At 45.5% G+C, this 25,523-nt stretch overlaps 1 protein-coding gene across 1 annotated transcript in view; it reads left to right on the top strand.

Annotated features, from left to right (window-relative positions):
* Window positions 1-6,205: 6,205 nt before the first annotated feature.
* The window catches only part of MAPK11 (mitogen-activated protein kinase 11), a 36,914-nt gene continuing 17,596 nt past the window's right edge, over window positions 6,206-25,523 (top strand). Inside the window, exons 1-4 of the mRNA XM_044280255.1 lie at window positions 6,206-6,401; window positions 12,234-12,363; window positions 19,285-19,343; window positions 21,319-21,430. Coding sequence (XP_044136190.1) covers window positions 6,289-6,401; window positions 12,234-12,363; window positions 19,285-19,343; window positions 21,319-21,430 — 414 coding nt within the window. The 5' untranslated portion in view covers window positions 6,206-6,288. The remainder of the gene's footprint in view (window positions 6,402-12,233; window positions 12,364-19,284; window positions 19,344-21,318; window positions 21,431-25,523) is intronic.

Here is a 25,523-nt window from a genome sequence, read left to right as displayed (position 1 = left end):
GCAGGATGCGCTGCACGCTGGCGGCTGCCAGCTGCCATTGTTACACACTTCAGAGCGAGCCTCATAACAGTAGGGGCTAATATAAATACTGGGGGCACTGTAGGGGCATTATAACAGTAGGGGGCGATATAAATACTGGGGGCACTGTAGGGGCATTATAACAGTAGGGGGTGATATCAATACTGGGGCACTTCAGGGTGAGCATTATTACAGTAGGGGGCATTATAAATACTGGGGGCACTGGGGGGCATTTTAAATCCAGGTGACATTAGGTGTTCTTACTACTACTGGGGTCTCTATAGGAGAGACTTACAGATCTGCATTATTTCTACTAAAAGCACTATAGGGGCCATATTACTACTGAGGGGCTGTAGAGAGATTTATTGCCACTTGGGGAACGATAGGGGGCCTTATTTCTACTGGAGGCTCTGTAAGGGTATTATTAATACTGGACGGCTCTTCTACACTCTTGGGGAGCACTATCACTGTTGGGGTCACTGTAGGGGGTAGTATTACTAATGAGGGTATTCTAGAAGGGAATTACTATTGGTCGGCCTATGAGGAGCACTATTACTATGTAGAAGATTATCTGTATGGCACTCATTTTTCTTCAAGATAGTATTTGGGGGTACAGAAAAGTGAGAGGTTACACTCTGCAGAGATGGGTCGGCTGAGAGAAGTGTCTGGACCGAAGGGAGAAGATGATGGCAGAGAAGATCTACATCAGAGGAAACATCCTCGGAGGTCCTGGATGTGAGAGGTACATGCTGCTGTATAGCAAGTACAGTAAAATGTCTTCAGTGCTAGTGTTTGCAGGGGAGGGGAACAGTTGTTCGACTTAGAGAATTGGGCCATATGCATTTGGGCTTGGGCCCCAGATCTTTTGAGACCCTAGCAACGCCCCTGGCTGAGGTTCCATTGAAACTGCCTTCCCTGACAACTCATTGGTCTTGAGTGGCAAAACTGGTGGCAGGAAAAGGACACTGCGTATCACTGCTTCCAGACCTCAGATGAGAAGTTCATACTACTGACCTCTCCTGCTCCTTCCCTCTGTCCCCAGAAGGTGCCGCAGATGACGTCCCGGTGCTGAACGTCAGGCGCTTGTGTCATCCAATGCCAGATACATATGGAGCCTCAATATGATGGGAGGCATATGGAGGTATAGTAGAGAGCTCATTACCTTCTATGGGAGGCCTATTGTGGAGCCATTATACAGCCATGTTCATGAGCCCTAAAAATAATAATTATCTTTATTTATATAGCGCCACCATATTCCGCAGCGCTTTACAATCAAGGGGTTCATGTACAAAACAAAAGACATCACAACGTAAGTGGCTAATATACAACTGAAACACCAGGAGTGAGGGCCCTGCTCACAAGAGCTTACAATCTATAATATGCAGACAATCAACTTCTATGGCTCTTTTTCTGTGCCCCACACATACAGCAGAACATAGGGTGGTCTCTAAGGGGAATATGGCAGAAGTACACACACCATGTCCTAGCCTACAGGACCTCTGTAATAACAGGTGTGAGCCCGGCACAGGTTATTACACACCATGTCCTAGCCTACAGGACCTCTGTAATAACAGGTGTGAGCCCAGCACAGGTTATTACACCATGTCCTAGCCTACAGGACCTCTGTAATAACAGGTGTGAGCCCAGCACAGGTTATTACACACCATATCCTACCTACAGGACCTCTGTAATAACAGGTGTGAGCCCGGCACAGGTTATTACACACCATGTCCTAGCCTACAGGACCTCTGTAATAACAGGTGTGAGCCCAGCACAGGTTATTACACCATGTCCTAGCCTACAGGACCTCTGTAATAACAGGTGTGAGCCCAGCACAGGTTATTACACACCATATCCTACCTACAGGACCTCTGTAATAACAGGTGTGAGCCCGGCACAGGTTATTACACACCATGTCCTAGCCTACAGGACCTCTGTAATAACAGGTGTGAGCCCGGCACAGGTTATTACACACCATGTCCTAGCCTACAGGACCTCTGTAATAACAGGTGTGAGCCCAGCACAGGTTATTACACCATGTCCTAGCCTACAGGACCTCTGTAATAACAGGTGTGAGCCCGGCACAGGTTATTGCACCATGTCCTAGCCTGCAGGACCTCTGTAATAACAGGTGTGAGCCTGGCACTGGTTATTACACACCATGTCCTAGCCTACAGGACCTCTGTAATAACAGGTGTGAGCCCGGCACAGGTTATTGCACCATGTCCTAGCCTGCAGGACCTCTGTAATAACAGGTGTGAGCCTGGCACAGGATATTACACCATGTCCTAGCCTACAGGACCTCTGTAATAACAGGTGTGAGCCTGGCACAGGTTATTACACACCATGTCCTAGCCTACAGGACCTCTGTAATAACAGGTGTGAGCCCAGCACAGGTTATTACACCATGTCCTAGCCTACAGGACCTCTGTAATAACAGGTGTGAGCCCTGCACAGGTTATTACACACCATGTCCTAGCCTATAGGACCTCTGTAATAACAGGTGTGAGCCCGGCACAGGTTATTACACCATGTCCTAGCCTACAGGACCTCTGTAATAACAGGTGTGAGCCTGGCACAGGTTATTACACACCATGTCCTAGCCTATAGGACCTCTGTAATAACAGGTGTGAGTCCGGCACAGGTTATTACACACCATGTCCTAGCCTACAGGACCTCTGTAATAACAGGTGTGAGCCCGGCACAGGTTATTACACACCATGTCCTAGCCTACAGGACCTCTGTAATAACAGGTGTGAGCCCGGCACAGGTTATTGCACCATGTCCTAGCCTGCAGGACCTCTGTAATAACAGGTGTGAGCCTGGCACTGGTTATTACACACCATGTCCTAGCCTACAGGACCTCTGTAATAACAGGTGTGAGCCCGGCACAGCTTATTACACACCATATCCTACCTACAGGACCTCTGTAATAACAGGTGTGAGCCCGGCACAGGTTATTACACCATGTCCTAGCCTACAGGACCTCTGTAATAACAGGTGTGAGCCCTGCACAGGTTATTACATACCACGTCCTAGCCTACAGGACCTCTTTAATAACAGGTGTGAGCCCGGCACAGGTTATTACACACCATGTCCTAGCCTACAGGACTTCTGTAATAACAGATGTGAGCCCGGCACAGGTTATTACACACCACGTCCTAGCCTACAGGATCTCTATAATAACAGGTGTGAGCCTGGCACAGGTTATTACACACCATGTCCTAGCCTACACGACCTCTGTAATAACAGGTGTGAGCCCGGCACAAGTTATTACACCATGTCCTAGCCTACAGGACCTCTGTAATAACAGGTGTGAGCCCGGCACAGGTTATTACACCATGTCCTAGCCTACAGGACCTCTGTAATAACAGGTGTGAGCCCTGCACAGGTTATTACACACCACGTCCTAGCCTACAGGACCTCTTTAATAACAGGTGTGAGCCCGGCACAGGTTATTACACACCATGTCCTAGCCTACAGGACCTCTGTAATAACAGGTGTGAGCCCGGCACAGGTTATTACACACCACGTCCTAGCCTACAGGATCTCTATAATAACAGATGTGAGCCTGGCACAGGTTATTACACACCATGTCTTAGCCTACAGGACCTCTGTAATAACAGGTGTGAGCCCGGCACAGGTTATTACACACCATGTCCTAGCCTACAGGACCTCTGTAATAACAGGTGTGAGCCTGGCACAGGTTATTACACCATGTCCTAGCCTACAGGACCTCTGTAATAACAGGTGTGAGCCCGGCACAGGTTATTACACACCATGTCCTAGCCTACAGGACCTCTGTAATAACAGGTGTGAGCCTGGCACAGGTTATTACACCATGTCCTAGCCTACAGGACCTCTGTAATAACAGGTGTGAGCCTGGCACAGGTTATTACACACCATGTCCTAGCCTACAAGACCTCTGTAATAACAGGTGTGAGCCCGGCACAGGTTATTACACCATGTCCTACCTATAGGACCTCTGTAATAACAGGTGTGAGCCCGGCACAGGTTATTACACCATGTCCTACCTATAGGACCTCTGTAATAACAGGTGTGAGCCTGGCACAGGTTATTACACCATGTCCTAGCCTACAGGACCTCTGTAATAACAGGTGTGAGCCTGGCACAGGTTATTACACCATGTCCTAGCCTACAGGACCTCTGTAATAACAGATGTGAGCCCGGCACAGGTTATTACACCATGTCCTACCTACAGGACCTCTGTAATAACAGGTGTGAGCCCGGCACAGGTTATTACACCATGTCCTAGCCTACAGGACCTCCGTAATAACAGGTGTGAGCCCGGCACAGGTTATTACACACCATGTCCTAGCCTACACGACCTCTGTAATAACAGGTGTGAGCCCGGCACAGGTTATTACACACCACGTCCTAGCCTACAGGATCTCTATAATAACAGGTGTGAGCCCGGCACAGGTTATTACACACCACATCCTAGCCTACAGGACCTCTGTAATAACAGGTGTGAGCCCGGCACAGGTTATTACACCATGTCCTACCTACAGGACCTCTGTAATAACAGGTGTGAGCCTGGCACAGGTTATTACACCATGTCCTACCTATAGGACCTCTGTAATAACAGGTGTGAGCCCGGCACAGGTTATTACACCATGTCCTAGCCTACAGGACATCTGTAATAACAGGTGTGAGCCCGGCACAGGTTATTACACACCACGTCCTAGCCTACAGGATCTCTATAATAACAGGTGTGAGCCCGGCACAGGTTATTACACACCACATCCTAGCCTACAGGACCTCTGTAATAACAGGTGTGAGCCCGGCACAGGTTATTACACCATGTCCTACCTACAGGACCTCTGTAATAACAGGTGTGAGCCTGGCACAGGTTATTACACCATGTCCTACCTACAGGACCTCTGTAATAACAGGTGTGAGCCCGGCACAGGTTATTACACCATGTCCTAGCCTACAGGACATCTGTAATAACAGGTGTGAGCCCGGCACAGGTTATTACACACCACGTCCTAGCCTACAGGATCTCTATAATAACAGGTGTGAGCCTGGCACAGGTTATTACACCATGTCCTACCTACAGGACCTCTGTAATAACAGGTGTGAGCCCAGCACAGGTTATTACACACCATATCCTACCTACAGGACCTCTGTAATAACAGGTGTGAGCCCGGCACAGGTTATTACACCATGTCCTACCTACAGGACCTCTGTAATAACAGGTGTGAGCCCAGCACAGGTTATTACACACCATATCCTACCTACAGGACCTCTGTAATAACAGGTGTGAGCCTGGCACAGGTTATTACACCATGTCCTAGCCTACAGGACATCTGTAATAACAGGTGTGAGCCCGGCACAGGTTATTACACCATGTCCTACCTACAGGACCTCTGTAATAACAGGTGTGAGCCCGGCACAGGTTATTACACCATGTCCTAGCCTACAGGACATCTGTAATAACAGGTGTGAGCCCGGCACAGGTTATTACACCATGTCCTACCTATAGGACCTCTGTAATAACAGGTGTGAGCCCAGCACAGGTTATTACACACCATATCCTACCTACAGGACCTCTGTAATAACAGGTGTGAGCCTGGCACAGGTTATTACACCATGTCCTAGCCTACAGGACATCTGTAATAACAGGTGTGAGCCCGGCACAGGTTATTACACCATGTCCTACCTACAGGACCTCTGTAATAACAGGTGTGAGCCCGGCACAGGTTATTACACCATGTCCTACCTACAGGACTTCTGTAATAACAGGTGTGAGCCCTGCACAGGTTATTACACACCACGTCCTAGCCTACAGGACATCTGTAATAACAGGTGTGAGCCCGGCACAGGTTATTACACCATGTCCTACCTATAGGACCTCTGTAATAACAGGTGTGAGCCCGGCACAGGTTATTACACCATGTCCTACCTACAGGACCTCTGTAATAACAGGTGTGAGCCCGGCACAGGTTATTACACCATGTCCTAGCCTGCAGGACCTCTGTAATAACAGGTGTGAGCCCGGCACAGGTTATTACACCATGTCCTAGCCTGCAGGACCTCTGTAATAACAGGTGTGAGCCCGGCACAGGTTATTACACACAGGCGTCCTGTCACCACAGAGCTGAGGCGCTTCCCCGTGTGTCACCCACGTTACCTCCCTCCACCCGACTCCCCTCTCCTCCCCCACAGCCCAGACCTCTCCTCCTTCCGCCTCCGCCCGCCTCCTTCCTCCCGGGCAGTCAGAGCTCTGTTTGCCGGTTCCACAAAATGAGCAGCCGCGGCGGATTTTACCGGCAGGAGCTGAACAAGACGGTGTGGGAGGTGCCGGAGCGGTACCAGCATCTCACCCCGGTGGGCTCCGGGGCCTACGGCTCTGTCTGGTAGGTGTATGGGCCAGGGACAAGTGCTTCCCCTCCTCCCCGGGGCCCTGCAGCCGGGGATCTCTAGGCACGAGGTGTGCAGCCCCTCCATGTCTATACCACTTCTAGTAGTGTGCCAGGTTCACTTGAATGAGAAGCTGGCACTGCTGAGAAAACTAGAATGGTTGTTGTTTTTTTGGCTGGCAAGCCTTGCCCCTTTTACTACTGCTTCCTGAGTGTCAGGAAAAGTGGGGGCTGATAAATATGGTGCTGGGCTTGAATGCCATCCCTCCTGCTGAATTTCACCAGTAATTTGCACAGATAAATGCACCCGCTATGTCCATATTGTCACCGCACAACCAGAGGGGCTTTTATGCTGTGTCTGATGAGGCGCTCTACGCCATGGGTTTTGTATCATAGTGCCCTGTGGTCGCCTTGCTGTAATGTGCTCGGTCCTGGGGCATTGGCTCGGTGCAGGGCCAGTTGTCCCAGTGTATGGGCGCAGGATCTTGCATGAAAAGTGAATGGGGCCGAGCGCGATACCAAACACAGCCGCTATCAAATGGATTTACTAACGGCAGTTTGGAGTAAAAATAAATAAACTTGCAAGACCCTTTTTGGATCTCATTAACTGTCATGTGACAATGTTTTGTCATGCGTGATGTTTTTATGGCATCCTTGCCACTGGGGAGTGGAGAGGGCATGTCGGGGCCACGCGCCCCAGCCTTGAAAGGGGTGTGTAAATGTTGGCAAAAAATCTCCTGCTGTTGTTAAATTTCACCCAACAAACGATCGTTTTTGGTTGAAATTGTTTATTTTGATCAACTTTGTTTTATTGTGTATGGGAACCTTACAGGGAAGGGGTTGTCCAATGTACAAAATATGCCCCCCCAATGCCCGGGCCCCTCATATAGATTATACTACCTGCATCGGTCCTGATCCCTAGCGTCACCCTCAATGCTTGGGAGACTTGGCCCCATGGCGGCCTGCTATTGGCTGCTCCCCCTGTCACCTGATGTTTTGATCTGTGCGACGGTGAGATGCGGGGATCAGGAGTGACGCAGGTGCCGGGGAGCAGGTAAGTAGGTATATTAGTGGTACAACCCCTTTAAGCAGGTCATACACATTAGATGAATATTGGCCACACACATCAGTCACATCGAATGTGGCATCTCCCATTGGGGTAAATTCGGGAGCCTTGTATTCTTGGGGAGCTTGGCAGTGACTTACTCCCCTCTCCCGTTCAGGATACAAGCAGGAGTGTATGGAGGAGGCTGGGGATAGTTGTTGGTTGAGTGAGGGTTCAGCCGACGGCTATCTAATGTCCCATAGGTTTTACGTTGAATTCTCAGTAGCGCCTGATCTATTGCAGCTAAAAACCCAGGTGAGACATCCACTTACAGGAGTGTTTCCATACAGACGTGTACGCCATGTCTTGTACCAGACACTCCATACCTTCTACGGAGAAGCCGTGCCGTCCAGAAAGCCCATTACTTCAGAGGAGACGTTGCTGACTACTCCATCAGTCATGAGGTTTGAAGGAAGGCTAGACGCTCTTGCACTGGTGTGCCCTGTTGGTTCCAGGGCTCACACCAGTAAGGCTTGGTTCACACCCGAGAGTTTTACAGCGTGTTCCTACGCGCTGTAAAACGCTCAACAGGCAAAAACCAATGTTTCCCTATGGGCATGGTTCTCACCTGAGCGTTTTACAGCGCGTACGAACGTGCTGTAAAACGCCCTACGCCCCAAGAAGTACAGGAGCTTCTTTGGGGCGTATTGTCTCGCGTATTGTGGCAGTTTTTCATTGGATGCCTCTGTGGTTAATCACACAAACGCGCGTTTCCAAAATACAAAAACTCCCTAAAATACGCCTCAGAAACGCCTGTAAAAAGCGCTTATCGAATACGCTCAGGTGTGAACCTAGCCTAATACTATTTTGTATAGTAAGAAAATATGTTAGCTAAGGGCTCATGCACACAACCGTTGTGTATTTTGCTGTCCGCAAATTGCGGATCGGCAAAACACGGATGGTGTCCGTGTGTGTGTCGCGGACAGCCATTAATATAGCTGCCTATTCTTGTCCGCAAAATGGTTGTATTTTTTTTTGTTGAGGACCACGGAACTGAGCAACGCATGCGGCCATGTTGAAGCGAAGCCAAAACTGCGGCTCAGATGCGGACCAAAACAATGGTCGTGTGCGTGAGGCCGAATAGAAAGGAAATGATAAACTATCATTTTGTGTTATCGGGAAGACATCAGAATATTCACTGAAATTTCTGTGGGTCTCGATGGACTGAGGAGATAATGTCGGCTGCACGCGGAAAGAAGATTAATAGTACTGTCGGGCTCCATTCACACGTCCGCAACCTGTTTTGCGGATACACGGAGCCACGGATCCGCAAAACACGGAAAGCGGCAATGTGCGTTCCGCACATTGCTGACACTAATAGAATATGCCTGTTCTTGTCCGCAATTGTGGAGTAGTTCTTGTCCGCCTGCGTGGAGTAGTTATTCACAAACATTTTCGGCTGTTTCCAGGTGTAAATGTTAGTAAATTTGCAGAGGCCAACGTTCTGGCCCCCGCCACACCCAGGAGGAAATAACAGCGTAAACAGGACCATGCGACAAAAAGGTTTCATAAATTGGTCTACAAATATTAGTAAATGACCCCCAGTGAGCTATGGAATTTGGTTAATAGCATAATCAATTATGAGCATTTCAGGTCTTGGAACGAGTCGTTCCAGTTGGATGGATATACTCCTCCCTGCATTTCTAGACGATTATTATGGCAGCGATAAACATTCATGAATGACTAGTCACGGAGTACGCTCACAGCGTCCGTGCGTTCTGCGATAAAAGACCCAGCCGTCCAAATCCCACTGGAAAACGGGCAGATTTTTCACTGCAGATTAAATGTATGTTCCACGTGGGATGTGGCCTTATAATGGCCAGCCACCTAAGCATAGCTACTGCAGATACAAAACCAACGTGGTTTTTTATTAACCCTTTATGAATGCAGATGTGTCCATGGACGCAGGTTTTCTTATTAACCAGGACATAACAAAATGATTTAACAAGCAGGAGATAAAGCATTTCATCTTTCCACAGGGAATTGAAATGGTTTTCATGCATCGGCTTAAAGGGTGTATTCAAGGAAATGTCCTGGTGTTTAAATCGCTTTTTTATGTTTGATTTCCATGTACCAATAACCAGACAGATTATTGGAAACGACTGTTCCCGATAATCGGGCCATCTAAATGTGCCGCCGATTACCTGAAGCTTGTTCATCGGGTGATCCTGTCATTCGCGCCCACCAATCATTGTTTCTGGGGAGCAGATCGTGCGGTCTAAAACGGCCAGAAACAATGGGTCTGTATGGGGAGGAGGGATCACTATAGCGACCTCATACCGTGAAGGAGATCGCTGCATGTAAATGCAGCGATCTCCTTCACTGTGCAAGCAGCAGACTGTCAGGAACCTTCCCGACAATCGGCTGTCCCATCGGCCCATGTAAACCCGCCCTTAGGCTGGCTGATTCTTGGCCAGTACATTGTTAATGATCTAGCAGTCCAATACTGCCGTCGATTGCTGATGAACGAGCAAAAATCATTGTTTGCAGACAGCAGATCGTGATGTCTAATCACAATATGCTACTGGCTAACAACTAGACAGCATGGGAACAAGTGATGGCATAATGCCAACGGACCTGCAAAGGAAAGTATACTTAAATGGTCCCCACTCCTTTTCTCCCTGCTGCCTCTGCAGATTTCCAGTCTACCAGTGTTAACACAGGTCACGTGATCACTATAGTCAAAGAATGGCCGCAGCGGTGGCGTATGCCCCATTCATCACGTGACCCAATAACATGACGCATGGGGACACGTCCCCGGTTTCAGATAGTCGTCAAACAGGACGATGGAGACCAGCAAACAGCAGTGGGGGGGGGGGGGGGGGATCAGGTAAGTATAATTCCTTCCACATGTCTGGCCACACTGACAGGTCTGCCAGAAAGGCACCAGGGGGTAAACAACACCTTTAGGCTACATGCACACGACCGTGCCGTTTTTTGCGGTCCGCAAACTGCGGATCCGCAGAAAAAAACAGAAGCCGCCTGTGTGCCTTCCGCAATTTACAGAACAGGCGGCCCATTGTAGAAATGCCTATTCTTGTCTGCAAAAAGGACAAGAATAGGACAGGCTATATTTTTTTTGCGAAGCCACAAAACGGTGCAACGGATGCGGACAGCACACGGAGTGCTGTCCGCATCTTTTGCGCCCCCATTGAAGTGAATAGGTCCGCAATAGAGTCGCAAAAAATGTGGTTCGGATGCGGACCACAAAAACGGTTGTGTGCATGAGGCCTTAAAAGAACAAACAAAAAATCCTGTACTCTCTTTTTTTTCTCCTGCTCCATTACCTGCACTACAGTCCGCGTCCTGCTGGAGCGTTGACGTGCAGGTATATGCCTCATTACTGCTGCGGCCAATCATTGTCTGTAGCAGTATATAGCATGAGACCCCTGAGGAAGCGATTGGCTGCGGCGGTCACATACCGCTACATCACCACTGCAGCCTTGAATACAACCAGTGGGAGGAGGACCAGACTTCGAGCAGAGAGCGGCACGTGAGAAAGGACTGGATTTTTATTTTAAAGCATTTGGAGGCATGGGGCCACATTTTACATAACTTTAAACATTGCAGGGCAACTAAAATGTTATATTTTCAGGAGTGAAAATGCTAATAAAATTGAATAAATAAAAGTATATCAAGGAGCAGGCGAGTGTTGGGTCTGGAGTTAGGCGTGCGCTTGTGTTCCTCGCTTCACATTAGTATATGTTGGAGGATGCTATTGTTTGTGACGCTGGAGAATAGAATTAGTACTTCCCCAGGGAGTGTGATAACTGCTCCCTCTGTGCAAATATCACTTGTGGTAATTGTTATAATGGTGACAGTTAAGCTTCCCTAGTGTGAATGTAAATCTTTTCAGGTTAAAATAAAATAGCAATTAGCAAAAGATCTGTAAACTGTCATTGAAACCGGCATTAACCATGGCGCTCGCTTTGTGTTTATAAAGCATTTTCACCGAAAACAAAAATTTGACACGTTAAATCTGGGTCTGTGTTATATAGTTATAAACTGAAATTATCACCCAAATTTACAGAAGTATGGGAAATCTTGGTGTCCATACCTGCCATCTACCGATTTACGATAAAACAAGTAGAAGCTCTTTGCAGGCTGATGGAAAGTGCATGGGGGATGAATGATCGTTACTATGATCATTCGCCCCCTATATACTTTACACTGTGTCACCAGCACCGTGCTAAAAGATCAGATCAGCTGACAAACGAGTGTCGGCTAATCGGTGGGGTGCTTAGACTGGCTGATGACTGACCGAACAAACATACGAATGTTCAATCCTGATCCTCCGCCCATGTAGAAGAAGGCCTCTGGAGATTCAATAGAATGCGATATGTGCTGGTCTCCATTCTTGCTCCTTGATCGTAGATGTAGCTGAAAAATCCCCACCCCCACAGCGGACAGGAGAATTGAGCAGAAGTTTGGGCTTAATCTTGTTCACTTGATACATAGGGGGAAATATGGAGGCAGTACTATCTGTGCCGACTTTATTTTGTAGTCACAATGATGCCCTGCGCCTGCCTAATGAAATCTAAGCACAGAGAAGGTGGTTTATTTGTACTTAGGGCAAGGAAAGCGTTTTTTTTTTTTTTTTTTTGTTTGTTTTTTAATAAAGAAATTTGCTCTCCTTGGTTGTATCTTGCACACAAGTTAGGGAGGAAACTACAGCACTTTACTGCTTCTCTGTTTTTACTGTAATTTATTACTTTGTTTTCCAGTTCCGCATATGACACAAAGACGAGACAAAAGGTGGCAGTAAAGAAGCTTTCCAGACCCTTTCAGTCCCTTGTTCATGCACGACGGACCTACAGAGAGCTGCGTTTGCTCAAGCACATGAAACATGAAAACGTGAGGAATGGATTCATCAGTCTTACCTGGATGTACATCTGTATAATACTGTTATTGCACTCTAGCACTGGTCATACACTTTAGATAACGCTCTCTACCAACCTGTTCACACACATCCTCTGCATGTGTTTCTTAAGAGGAGAAAGCCGCTGTCAGGCTCCTCACAGAAGCTGATCTCCCAGAGAACAAAGGATCTGACATCCAACAGCCTGGTCCTTGTCTCACCTGGCTTCTGTCGTTGGGGGAGACTCAGGAGGCCATAAGATGGTTGGCCAATATACGTCTAATGTGTGTGGCCAGCTTAAAGGGGTTGTACACCTTTAACCAATGAGTCATTTTCAGCAGCACGTTGTGAAATCTTTTACTATGTGGCAATGTTACGAAATGAGCTTCATGGACAATACACTTAGACATTTCAAAGCAGTTATGCTTAATGGGGAACTGTCACCAGGCTAATGCTGACCTGAGAGCGGCATACACTGGTGTCAGAGACCAGAGAGAGAGAAAAATAAAATCATGTGGTGAGCAGCTTCAGAGGGACCCAAGCACTGACGTGTGCTCAGCGCAATGCCTAAACTTGGGAGTCCTCATGTTCATGAGCTCCTGGCTGTGCCCCATCCATGACCCCACCACTTACTGGCAGCTTGCTTCCCCTATACACAATATAAGAAGGCGGCTGCCAGTCATCTGTGGGGGAGCCACAGCTCATCAATGTCAGGGCTCCTGCCATTGGTGGTGTTCGCTTTCGACATCCTTATGTCCATTCCATTATTTTTGTGGAACATGGTCTATGGACCAATAGAAGTCAAATGCAACTTGGACAGCAAACATATTTTGCCGGTCCGCATTTTATGGAACACAAAATGGATATGGTTTTGTGCATGAAGCCTAAAGAAAACGGTCATGGAGCTTGTATGTGCAGATGCTGTATGGCACCCAGGTGCCTAGCGTCTAGGCTAGAACACCTCTGTACATCTCGAAGCTCTAATACCACCATGGGCACAAGCCCTAGGTCTGATGGACCACAGCACTGACTGTTCAGTCTGAATGATTGATTTTGCTGCCATTTTATAATTGAATTGGAAATGAATTTTTAGCATCTTGTCCACCCATCAGTTGTGTGTCAGAGGACATTAAACAGAAAGTGGCTTTAAAGAAGCACACCTTAAAATCCAGTATGCTGCCACCCTACCTCTATCAAGCACTGGGAAGAGATTGCCTAAGCTTCAGTACATGAGAAGTGTGACCACATTAGTTACATACTATGCAGCCTGCCTTGTGAGCATTGCACAAATGTTTCCTTTCAGCAGATATTGCCAATCCGGGTCCTCGGCTCCCTTCACCAGTCTCCCGGCTGTGATATGTCCCTACGCGGTACACGATGTGCCACTTAGGGACAGTCATTGGCTGCGGCCACACACATGACCCCGTCTGTGTGGAAGTTTACAAGATGAGCGCTGAAGGAAGCTTGAATGGTGTGGTGGAGAGCAGGTCAATAGAGCATGCTGCTCAGAGTAGTCAAAAATGTCTGGACAGTCCATTTAAGGATTGTAATGCAGTTTAGACATTGGCAACTGAACTGTACCTACTGTCAGATTTAAAGTGACTGGGCACAACTCTGGAGCTGCACTTGAAGTGATTGGCGGCCAGGCTGAAATGCCAGACACAGACCATGGAAAGATGTGTTTCTGAAAACATTGTATATGTAAACTCAGAATCCCTTTACCCAATAATCAGTGGGGCGCTAAGTATAGTTTTCCAGCATGGCAAGACAATGGAAGCAGATTGCAAAGGATCCTGTATAGAGCCATGGGGAAAACCATCCAATATTAGGAACAATTAAAAGGCTACAGACCGCACATTAGCAATGCAGGATAGCTTATAAATTGGCTTCTTAGGCTACTTTCACACTTGCGTTCGGGGCTCCGCTTGCGAGTTCCGTTTGAAGGCTCTCACAAGCGGCCCCAAAGGGATCCGTCCAGCCCTAATGCATTCTGAGTGGATGCGGATCTGTAAGACAATGGGGACGGATCTGTTTGAAGTTGACACAGTATAGCTCAATCTTCAAACGGATCCGTCCCCCATTGACTTTCAATGTAAAGTCAAAACGGATCCGTTTGCATTACCATGAACAAAAAAAAAAATTTTTTTTTTTTTTTTTTTTTTTTTTTTTTTTGTTCATGGTAATGCAAACGGATCCGTTCTGAATGGATCTAAGCGTTTGCATTATAGGTGCGGATCCGTCTGTGCAGATACCAGACGGATCCGCACCTAAACGCAGGTGTGAAAGTAGCCTTAGCCATCAATATCTGATCGACGAGGATCTGACATCCTGCACCTCCGCCAATTAGCGCGGGAGCTGCCCTGAAAGTCATCAGTATTGGAAAACTCTTTTAAGGATGGGCATAGAAATATTCCATATAATGGGGACTCGTGAGAGGACAGCGAGATACAGAACATAGGAGGGGGGATATAAAAGGTAGAAGAATAAAATCCATCTGTTAAATCCATATTTTCCCTTGTTAAGCTTAGGCTATGTTCACATGACAGGCAAATTCGCCATGGATTTTTCATGAAATTTTGTACCGGAAAGGGTTTGTCCCCACATACCCAGTAGCAGGTAAGTGGATGAGAAACCTCATCTACGCGATATGGAAAAACCCTGCAGTATAGGCTAACTTGACCTGCAGAGATTTGGGCGCAGCATGTCACGTTTACTGCTGGCGGATAATACCCACGGCTTTCTACCACTGCAGTGCATTGCCGCTGTGGCAAAAAAACTGCCCATTTCAGATAAACCTGTGACTGAAATTCAGCAGTGGGCTCGCTATGTGGTCACTGTGATTTCTGCTGCAGATTGATCCTGAATCCACACACGGATTAGCCCTGTAATAGTTTTATGGCGCAGTGCCGATCCAGAAATATCAACCACAAATCTGCTATATGTGAACATACCCTAATGGGAAGATGTTTATCCCTTACATGTTTTGTTTGGGAAATAATGATACAAAATCTCTCCAAGTGTGACTGAGTCCTTCGGCTCGCTCTTTTCCAATTCCACACAAATTTTTTGAGCGGATTTCTGTGCTTTTCCGCACCTAAATCCGCAAGTGTTTCTTTCGGGTTTTGCCACAGATCTCACCTTTGCATTTAAAAGGCACCCCAGGCCAATTTCCGCATGGGATGATTGTCTATTCTTAGGCTACTTTCACACTTGCGGCAGAGAGATCCTGCCGGATCAGGCAAAATGTATGCTAACTGATGGCATTAGTAAGACTGATCAGGATCCTGATCAATCTTAAAAATGCCTGATCAGTCGAAAAAATGCATTGAAATGCCGGATCCGTAGTTCCGGTGTCATCTGGCAAAACGGATCCGGCATTTATTTTTTTCAGTCTACGCATAACGGAACGACGGATCCGGCATTCCGGTATTCTGAACGCCAGATCCGGCACTAATACATCCCTATGGGAAAAATGCCGGATCCGGCGTTCAGGCAAGTCTTCAGTTTTTTTTCGCCGGAGATAAAACTGTAGCATGCTGCGGTTTTCTCTTTTGCCTGATCAGTCAAAACGACTGAACTGAAGACATCCTGATGCAAACTGAACGGATTACTCTCCATTCAGAATGCATTGGGATAAAACTGATCCGTTTTTTTCCGGTATAGAGCCCCTGTGACGGAATTCAGTGCTGGAAGAGAAAACCGCAAGTGTGAAAGTACCCTTATACACTCTGCTGGTACTGGTATTTTGGTTTTTCCGCATGAGAATTAAAAAAAACGGCTCTTAAGGCTACTTTTACACTCGCGTTTGGTGCGGATCCTTTCAGATAATACAACCGTCTGCATTTGTTCAGAACGGATCCGTTTGTATTATCTTTAACATAGCCATGACGGATCCATCTTGAACACCATTGAAAGTTAATAGAGGACAGATCCGTTTTCTATTGTGCCAGATTGTGTCATAGAAAATGGATCCGTCCCCATTGACTTACATTGTGTTAGAACGGATCCATTTGGATCAGTTTCGTCAGACGGACACCAGAACGCTGCAAGCAGTGTTTTGCTGTCTGCCTCAGGAGCGGAATGGAGACAAACTGATGCATTCTGAGCGGATCCTTTTCCATTCAGAATGCATTAGGGCAAAACTGATCCGTTTTGGACCGCTTGTGAGAGTCCTGAACGGATATCAGAAGCAGAAAGCCAAAACGCCAGTGTGAAAGTAGCCTTATCTGCAACGTGTGCAGGTGGCCTTAATGTGAAAGGGTGTTTTCCATACCGGCAAACAGAATATGCTACGCAATAAAAAGATTACTCAAGTATGTGGCATGTGCAATACGTTCTGTATATCTAAGAATAAATCAAGGCATTCGTTCTTTACAGATATACCATGACCTGGATAATTGAGAACCTTCGCTGACAATACATTCTGTAGTTTAAAGGCCACTTTGGATTGCAGATGGAGGGTGGAAAACCTCATCCCAGGTTCATTCTGGCACAAGTGCAGTTTTGTGGGCATGGGCAAGTATTTCTGCAGACAGCCGTGCAGAAACGCCTGAATTCTCCATCTTGCCTGCTTTGTCTCTTGTATGAGTCATTGCCATCTCCCATACATTGTGCTGTGACACACCCGCCGAGGCCTTACTGTGCAGACTAAAGCTGTGAGCCCCATCATAAAGAATATATTAGGAAATTGCAGCCTTGGTTCCTTTTAAGCCTATTTTCATCATTGATTTCTAGGCTCCAATGTAATTATCCTGCTGATCTAATCCATCAGAATGGGATTTATTTGTCTTTAGCAAGTCCTCCTACAGGAGAGGTTAGAATTGAATGACCCTATTAGGGAACATATAAAAGGTTTTCTCTGAGAATAAAAACCTCATTAGTGGTTTCCTAACGGGACATATGTTGAAATGAATTTGTATGTTTTCTCTGTGGCAGTCATGTCTTCAGTTTGCTGCAAGAGCTTGCATGAGTTGCTTAGTGTTAACACATTAGGCTACTTTCACACTCGCGTTTGGTGCGGCTCCGTCATCGACCTGCACAGACGCTTCCGTTCAGATAATACAACCGCATGCATCTGTTCAGAACGGATCAGTTTGTATTATCTGTAATATAGCCAAAACTGATCCGTCTTGAACACCACTGAAAGTCAATGGAGGGATGGATCCGTTTTCTATTGTGCCAGATTGCGTCAGTGAAAACTGATTCGTCCCCATTGATTTACATTGTGTGTCAGAACGTATCTGTTTGGCTCAGTTTCGTCAGACGGACACCTGAACGCTGCAAGCAACGATTTGGTGTCCGCCTCCAAAGCGGAATGGAGGCTGAACGGAGGCAAACTGATCCATTCTGAGCGGATCCTTTTCCATTCAGAATGCATTGGGGCAAAACTGATCCGTTTTGGACCGCTTGTGAGAGCCCTGAATGGATCTCGCAAACAGAAAGCCAAAACGCCAGTGTGAAAGTAGCCTTCGTTGTCAGTATTTTTAATGATTGACCTGCATTACAATTATCCAGGCTTGGTAGTCATTTCTTACACATTATAATGAAGTAACTATTACATCTTAGTCAGCAGGGTGGAGGCCGAACAGCTTCACTACAAAGGGCTGAAATGTTAGTCACTAGACTAGCGCACTATGGATTTAATATGGCAGTTGTCTTAACCTATGAATTATATATACCAGTGATGCCCAACCTACTGCCCGCGGGGCCAAAACCGGCCCACGAAGCTGTGTCATGCGGCCCGTGCAGTGACCACATTCATCAGCACAGTGAGCGCTGTGAACAGCACAGGCAGCGCAGGGATGCTGCCTGGAATGACCAATAGCAAAGCTCCTTACAGCAAGGAGCTTTATTGGTTGGTATAGGCGCACGCTGGAGCCATACAGGTCCTGCAGCAGGGGAAGCAGACGGGAGCTGGAATGAGGAGGCACCGGCTCCTGGGAGGGCTGTTGTAGGAGAGCAGGGCAGGCTGCCGGAGGACCTTGGGGAAACATGACAGGGCCGCTGGAGAGGCAAGGTGCCGTGGACTCATGTAACTGGTCCCCGGTGACCCTGCTCCCCTCTCCTCCTATGTTGCCGCATTCTATGATGGGGATTGATTTGTACGGTTAACGCGTGCAGAGGTTTAGTAGCTCATTATAGTCATCCATCCCCATTGACTTACATTGTGTACCAGGACGGATCCGTTTGGCTCAGTTTCATCAGACGAACACCAAAACGCTGCAAGCAGTGGTGTCCACCTCCAAAGCGGAATGGAGACGGAACTGAGCCAAACTGATCCATTCTGAGCGGATCCTTATCCATTCTGAATGGATAAAGGACAAAACTCTTCTGTTTTGGGCCGCTTGTGAGATCCCTGAACGGATCTCACAAACGGAAACCCAAATGCCAGTGTGAAAGTAGCCTTAGCCTGTTCCATGTATCCAACAGGTGGGCAATAGGACTCATTTTATAAATAATGCCGCATGCGGAAGATATCGCCGTTATAAAGAATAGATTGATAGACATTGCACTCCGTTGTTAAAGCACTAATCACGTGACAAACTGACATATCCCTGAATTCTCTATACTGCTAACTGTACGCCATCAAATTTTAGTAGATGTTTGGCAAACAATGGTCCAGATTTACTAATATGTCTTAACCTAGAATCTGCCTAGAAAGTGGCGCAATTTGGCACAACTTTGTGCATATAGTGGGTGGGGCTTAGCAGAAAGGGGCGGGGCAATTTATCATCTAGCCTGAGCCACTGCAGTTAATCTGGTGCAGGTCTAAGTTTCCGCCATCTACAGGATAAGTAAATCTGGGCCAATGTTTCCAGACCCCATTTTTCTCAGATTTTACCTCTTTCTAATATCATTGCTTTAAAGACTTTTGAATGTGAAACTTTCTTGGCATAAACCTTCCATTTGTTTTTCAGGTCATAGGACTACTGGATGTCTTTACGCCATCTACTTCAGTTGAAACTTTTAATGAAGTGTAGGTATTGGCATCACCTATAACATGTATGACAGAATGTACATTTTTAAAGAATAGCAAAGTAAAAGGTCCATAATAAATGTCTACCTGAATATTTGTGTGATAGTATTAAAAGCTATGGCACCTCAGACACGGAAAAAAAATTTGGGCATATTTTGATTTTTACCTCAAGTAAGAAAATGTTTGTCTGCCGTTATGATTCCTTCGATCATTTTCAGACCACCTGACATTTTCTCAGGTCGACATGTTGTTCCCAGCAGTACATGCTGGATGTGTGTCCAGGATATTGCTGCCTTCCCCCTGCAAACTGGTTTGCCTGTGCTTTCTCCCTTATATACAGCCTTGTGAGCCAGCAGTACATCTTCCACACGTAAACGCAGATGAGACTTGACAAAGGTCACCATGACCTAAACGTTGTCACTTTACTTCATCTGAGAAATAACATATAATTTGAAATAACAAATTACCTTATACTGCTGGGATAATGGAGAATAATGTGTAAATACTGGATAAAGCAATAAATTGAAAACTTATCTTTTGCATGTGCACTGAATCTATTTGGAATATTGATTGGGTTGAACCCTTTTAGTCGCACCGCAGTCGTAAATGGTGTGCTATTCCAATATATACATTTGCTATCTATGTATATTCACTTACACACAGAATGCTATCAATCATAACACCTCCCTGTGTACAGCTATCAGTAACTGACAGCTATCTATATATACACACTTGCACAGAAAATACTGTCAATCACTGATAACACCTCCTCCATGTAAAACTATCAGTAACTGACAGCTATATATGTATACACAGTTAGACAGTGAATGCTATCACTGATAACACCTCCCCTGTGTACAGCTATGTGACTGACAGCTATCTATGTATACACACTTGCACAGAGAATGCTATCAATCACTGATAACACCTCCCCATGTACAACTATGTGTACTTTCACACTAGCGTTAGAAGAATCTGGCAGGCAGTTCCATTGCAGGAACTGCTTGCCGGATTCCGAAATCCGTATGCAAACGGATATCATTTGTTTCCGGATACGTCTGACAAATGCATTGCAATACCGGATCCGTCTCTCTAGTGTCATCCGGAAAAACAAATCCGGTATTTCTTTTTCACAGATTGAAAGATCTGCGCATGCGCAGACTGAGAAACCGGATCCATTTTTCCGGAACACTTGGTACCGGATCTGGCATTAATACATTTTAATGGAAATACCACAGGCAAGTGACCCACCTCCTGTCACCCCACTAGTGACCCTGCTCCGCCCACCTCCTGTCACCCCACTAGTGACCCTGCTCCCCCCCCTTCTGTCACCCCACTAGTGACCCTGCCCCCCCCCCCCCCCTCCTCCTGTGACCCCACAGGGAAGAAGCTGAACAGACTCCACTGACTATGATGGGATCCATTCAGTTTCCGTTCGGGATCCTGTCTTTTTACCGGACACAAAAGTGCTGCATATAAGGCTTTTTTGTCTGGTCTTTCGACAGAATCTGCAACAGAGGTTCCAAACACATCCTCCCACGCAGATTTGAACAAGTGTAGGCCTACGTATTCTGTATTTTAGTAATGCTCACTCATGCCCCCTCAGTGTTTGCATTTCTTTCTGGCAAAGGTACCTGGTTCTGGGCCGAATTTTTTTTACTATGTCTAATGCGGCCCCACGTCTAGTGGGCACCACTGCAATAGACTATTTATCCATATGCACGTCACGTGTTTGTACACCCGCACGGTTTTTTGCTTTACTACTAGAGTGAATTTAAAGAGCTTGTGATGCCTTCCTTTGCCATAAGTAAGCATTAAATGCTGATATAATATCCAGTGTAGGAAATGGTTTCATTCCTTCCTCACAGAATGACTTATGTCGTAGAGAATATTGAGTGCTCAGTAGGAGTATTGCCTTTGTGAGAGTGTGCTGTTTCTGCTCGTTTAGTTCTATAATATGTTTGCTTCTTTTTAGGTATCTAGTAACAAATCTAATGGGAGCAGACCTAAATAACATTGTGAAGTGCCAGAAGTTGACAGATGATCACATCCAATTCCTTATATATCAGTTACTTCGGGGACTCAAGGTAACACATTTTTACTCCTACACAAAGCCACCAGAAGCGGTTTTACTTGCGGTTTAACAGTAGGAAATACTAAGGCAGTCTAAGGAACATGCATATAGCAGTGTACATATGTGGATTTTAATGTGGTTTTTGCTGCATTTCTATGTTTCCATACCAAATCCGCATGTGGTACTTGAGGATTTTGTTGTGGACGCAGATTTTTCCCAGATCTCACCGTTTGCATTGCAAATGGTGTAATCTTCAATGAAAATCCACAAACAATTGACGTTCTGCAGATTTCCGCAGGTCAATTTACACTTGGTTAATTTCTGCACAGTGTACTTGAGATTTTGAAAAGCTCATCTACTTGGACTACTTTCACACTAGCATTTTCAATTCCGCTATTCAGATCTGCCATAGGATTTCAATAGCGGAAGAAAACGCTTAAGTTTTATCCCCATTCATTGTCAATGGGGACAAAACTGAACAAAACGGAGTGCACTAAAATGCATTCCGTTCCATTTGGTTGCGCTCCCCTCACGGACAGAATAGTGCTGCAAGCAGAGTTTTTCTGTCCGTGATGTGATGCGGAGCAAGACGGATCCGTCCTGACACACAATGTAAGTCAATGGGGACGGATCCGTTTTCTCTGACAGAATAGAAAACTGATCCGTCCCCCATTGACTTTCAATGGTGTTCATGACGGATCTGTCGGCTATATAAGACATAATGCAACTGAATCCATTCATGACTGATGCATGCGGTTGTATTATTGTAACGGAAGCGTTTTTGCATGACGGATCTGCAAAAAACACGATTGTGAAAGTAGCCTTAGCTGGTACTGTATTATGCCGTGGATTTTCCGCATGTAATACGCATCATACTGTATTTCCAAACTCATTAGATGAAGGACTGTTGTTTTTTTGTTTTGTTTTTTCTCTAAATACAAGCACAAAACTTCTTGATCATTTTCATTTAAGATGGACCTGTAATTTTATTCAATCCCCGAACAAAAAACAAGATTGCTGTAAGTAAGGGAGAATTCACTTTGTGTCTTTATAGTGATTGGAGCTCTGTTTTTGTGCAAAGCAGCAAATCCATGGGCATACTACATATTTAAAGGAAAACTGTCACGTTGAACATGGTGTTAGAGCTGCAGGCAGCATGTTACAGAGCAGAAGGAGCTGAGCAGATCGATTTTATATAGTTTGGTGGTAAAACATTCAGTAAAAATTGTATTTTATTCATTTTAATTCCAACTCATTCTGAGCTTTGAAGTCAAGGAGTCGGTCCTATCAGTACAGACAGCCTTCCCTCTGACTGTCTGTACCAAGATAGCTGTAAATCACTGATAGGACCGCCTCTTTGACTTCAAAGCTGGGAATTAACAAAATTTTAATGAATATATTACAAAATGTAATGAATCTCTTCCTACAAAACTATATATCATTCTGCTCAGCTCCTCCTGCTCTATAACATGCTGCCTGCAGATTGCATTTTCATGGTGACATGTTCCCTTTAACCCTTTCTGGACCCACACGGTAGGTCGATCTTCACAGCGTGCACAATAGACTCTGGGTTTCTGCTGTTTTAAACAGCAGACAACCGAGGCTAATGTCTATGATTAGTGATCATACTGAACTCTGACATTTAATCCCGTGGTCAGCTCCCAGGACTGGAACTGTTTCTCCGCACTGAGATCGGGGAAGATGATTTTTTAGTGGTGATAGGCCAGAGCCTGTGAGAGTCTACCAGGCCTATCACAAGTATATTTCAGTGTAGGCCTGCAGGTGGCAGCACTGCATTGGAACATACTGAATTTCCTAGCCACTAGTGTACAGTGGTCCCTCAAGTTAGAATTTTAATTGGTTCCCTTATATGTTGAAACCATTGTAAATTGAGTAATTGGTTCCAATTTCCAAAGCCCCAAAATGTTATCCAAGATTAGAGAAAATGAGGATTTAAGAAAAATAAGCAGATAACGAAGACAAATAAAACAAGTCCTTACATATAACAGTCAGGGATAGCTGCTTACTAGCATCTAATACAGCTGTTTTACCAGAGAAGTGGCCTTGATTGGTTGGGTCGGAGTCTGAGACATTGTATGTTGAGTCTGGTTTCAACTTACAATGGACCAGAAAAGACCATTATTTGTTGAAAATATTGTATCATGAGGCCATTGTATCCTGAGGCAGTGCATTAATGCATAGGAAAAACAATCTGATTTCATGTACCCTAGGGGGCTTAAAAAAAAGTTATAAAAACTATATAAAAATTTAAATCACCCCTCTTTCCCCATAATTAAAATAAACAATAAGAAAAACATCATGGGCCTCGCCGTGTCCTAAAATGGTAAAACTACTGAAATATAAACATATTTATCCTGTACAGTGAATACCATAAAGGGAAAAAGTATGCCCCGTTTGCAATTTTTGTTGTTGCTTTTTTTTAATAAAAAAAATGATCAAAAAGTCATATACACTCGAAAATTGTATCAATAAAAACTACAGTCCGTAGACATAACAACTATAAAAAAGTTATGGGGGTCAGAATATGGCAATGAAAATAAAATAACAATTTAAGTAATTTTTTTTCTTTCTCCCCCTATTAATACTCAAGAAAAACTACATAAACGTGGTATTGTCTTATTCATAACCTGAATTGTGACCCGGAGTATGAAGGTTAGTTTTACCACATGGGGAGAGGCGTACAAACAAAACACATAAACTGGTGGGTGGTTTTCCGATTACACCCCATTTGGGAAAAAAATTCCAGCTTCCCACTACATCGTATGCAATATTAAATGGTGCAATTAGAAAGTACAACTTGTCCGCAAAAAAACAAGCCCTCATACGGTTATGTGAATAGTACAGTAAAAAAGTCATGGCTCTGAGAAGGCCGAGAGTAAAAAAACAAAAACGGAAAATCCCAGGGTCTTAAAGGGAATCTGTCACCTGCTTTCACCATTTTAAAGGGAATCTGTCACCTCCTTTTACCATTTTAAGCTGGCACCATCGCTATGTTGACTAAAGTACCTTATTTCCAGGACTCTTCTTTTTACTTTATTTAGTTTAGTAGTTTTGATATAAAAGCGATTTTTATGTTATGCTAATTAGGGTCCAAGGTGCCCAGAGGGGCGTTTTTTTTCCTTCTCCGGTGCCCAGTGACACCCGCTGCAGTGCCCAAGAACGCCTCCTGATCCTCAAATAACCTCCCAAAGCCCCGGCAAACGGTTCCGCCCCCCTCCCCACGTCATAGTCTACCGGAGAAGGAAAAAAACGCCCCTCTGGGCACCTTGGAGCCTCATTAGCATATCATAAAAAGCGCTTTTATATCAAAAGGACAAAACTAAATAAAGTAAAAACAAGTCTGCTGGAAATAAGGTACTTTAGTGAACATAGCGACGGTGACAGCTTAAAATGGTAAAAGCAGGTGACAGATTCCCTTTAAAACATAACATGTTAGGTATGTGCATCCACCACTAGAGGGAGCATGGGAGCTTAGTACTTACTGTTAACTATCTGGGATCTGCTGCTTAGAAACGACGATGCTCTATGGGGATGAACAGTCTCTTGTCCCTGTACAGAGAAGAGGATTGCTACATGTAAATGTAGCACTCGCCTCCTGTAATGAACAGGTAGTTGCCAGGAACAATGCCATATACCACTGAGGCTGATGCTTGGCTGCAGTGGTCATGTGTGGTATATGGGCTTGTCATTCACATGTCAGTGAATTATAGACATGATTTTACTGCGTCCATTCACACATCGTCGGTGAAAAAAACGGAAGCACAAACTACTTTGGTTTATGTTGCAGACCAGACGTGTCCCTTTTGAAGGTTATAGGTCAGTGAAGTCGAACATGAATGGCATTCGTGTTATGTGAGTAGTGTTGATTGACCATTAGTAGAAGATGCACTGGAAATCCACTTTTCAAGCGAGCAGTGCATGTGGAATATGGGTGACACCCGGACCAACAACGGGATGAAACACTGGCCATTTTCCACCGATGTCGGACATGGACGTGTGAATAAGGCCTACATCTGCTATAAACGTTCTCCTAATGGTGTATCCTTATAGAATAGTTTCCCAAATACAGTTTCTTCATTTTAGTG

The sequence above is a fragment of the Bufo gargarizans genome, chromosome 2 (genome assembly GCF_014858855.1).
Source record: "Bufo gargarizans isolate SCDJY-AF-19 chromosome 2, ASM1485885v1, whole genome shotgun sequence".
Classification (NCBI taxonomy): domain Eukaryota; kingdom Metazoa; phylum Chordata; class Amphibia; order Anura; family Bufonidae; genus Bufo; species Bufo gargarizans.
This window is presented reverse-complemented; position numbering and strand designations above follow the sequence as displayed.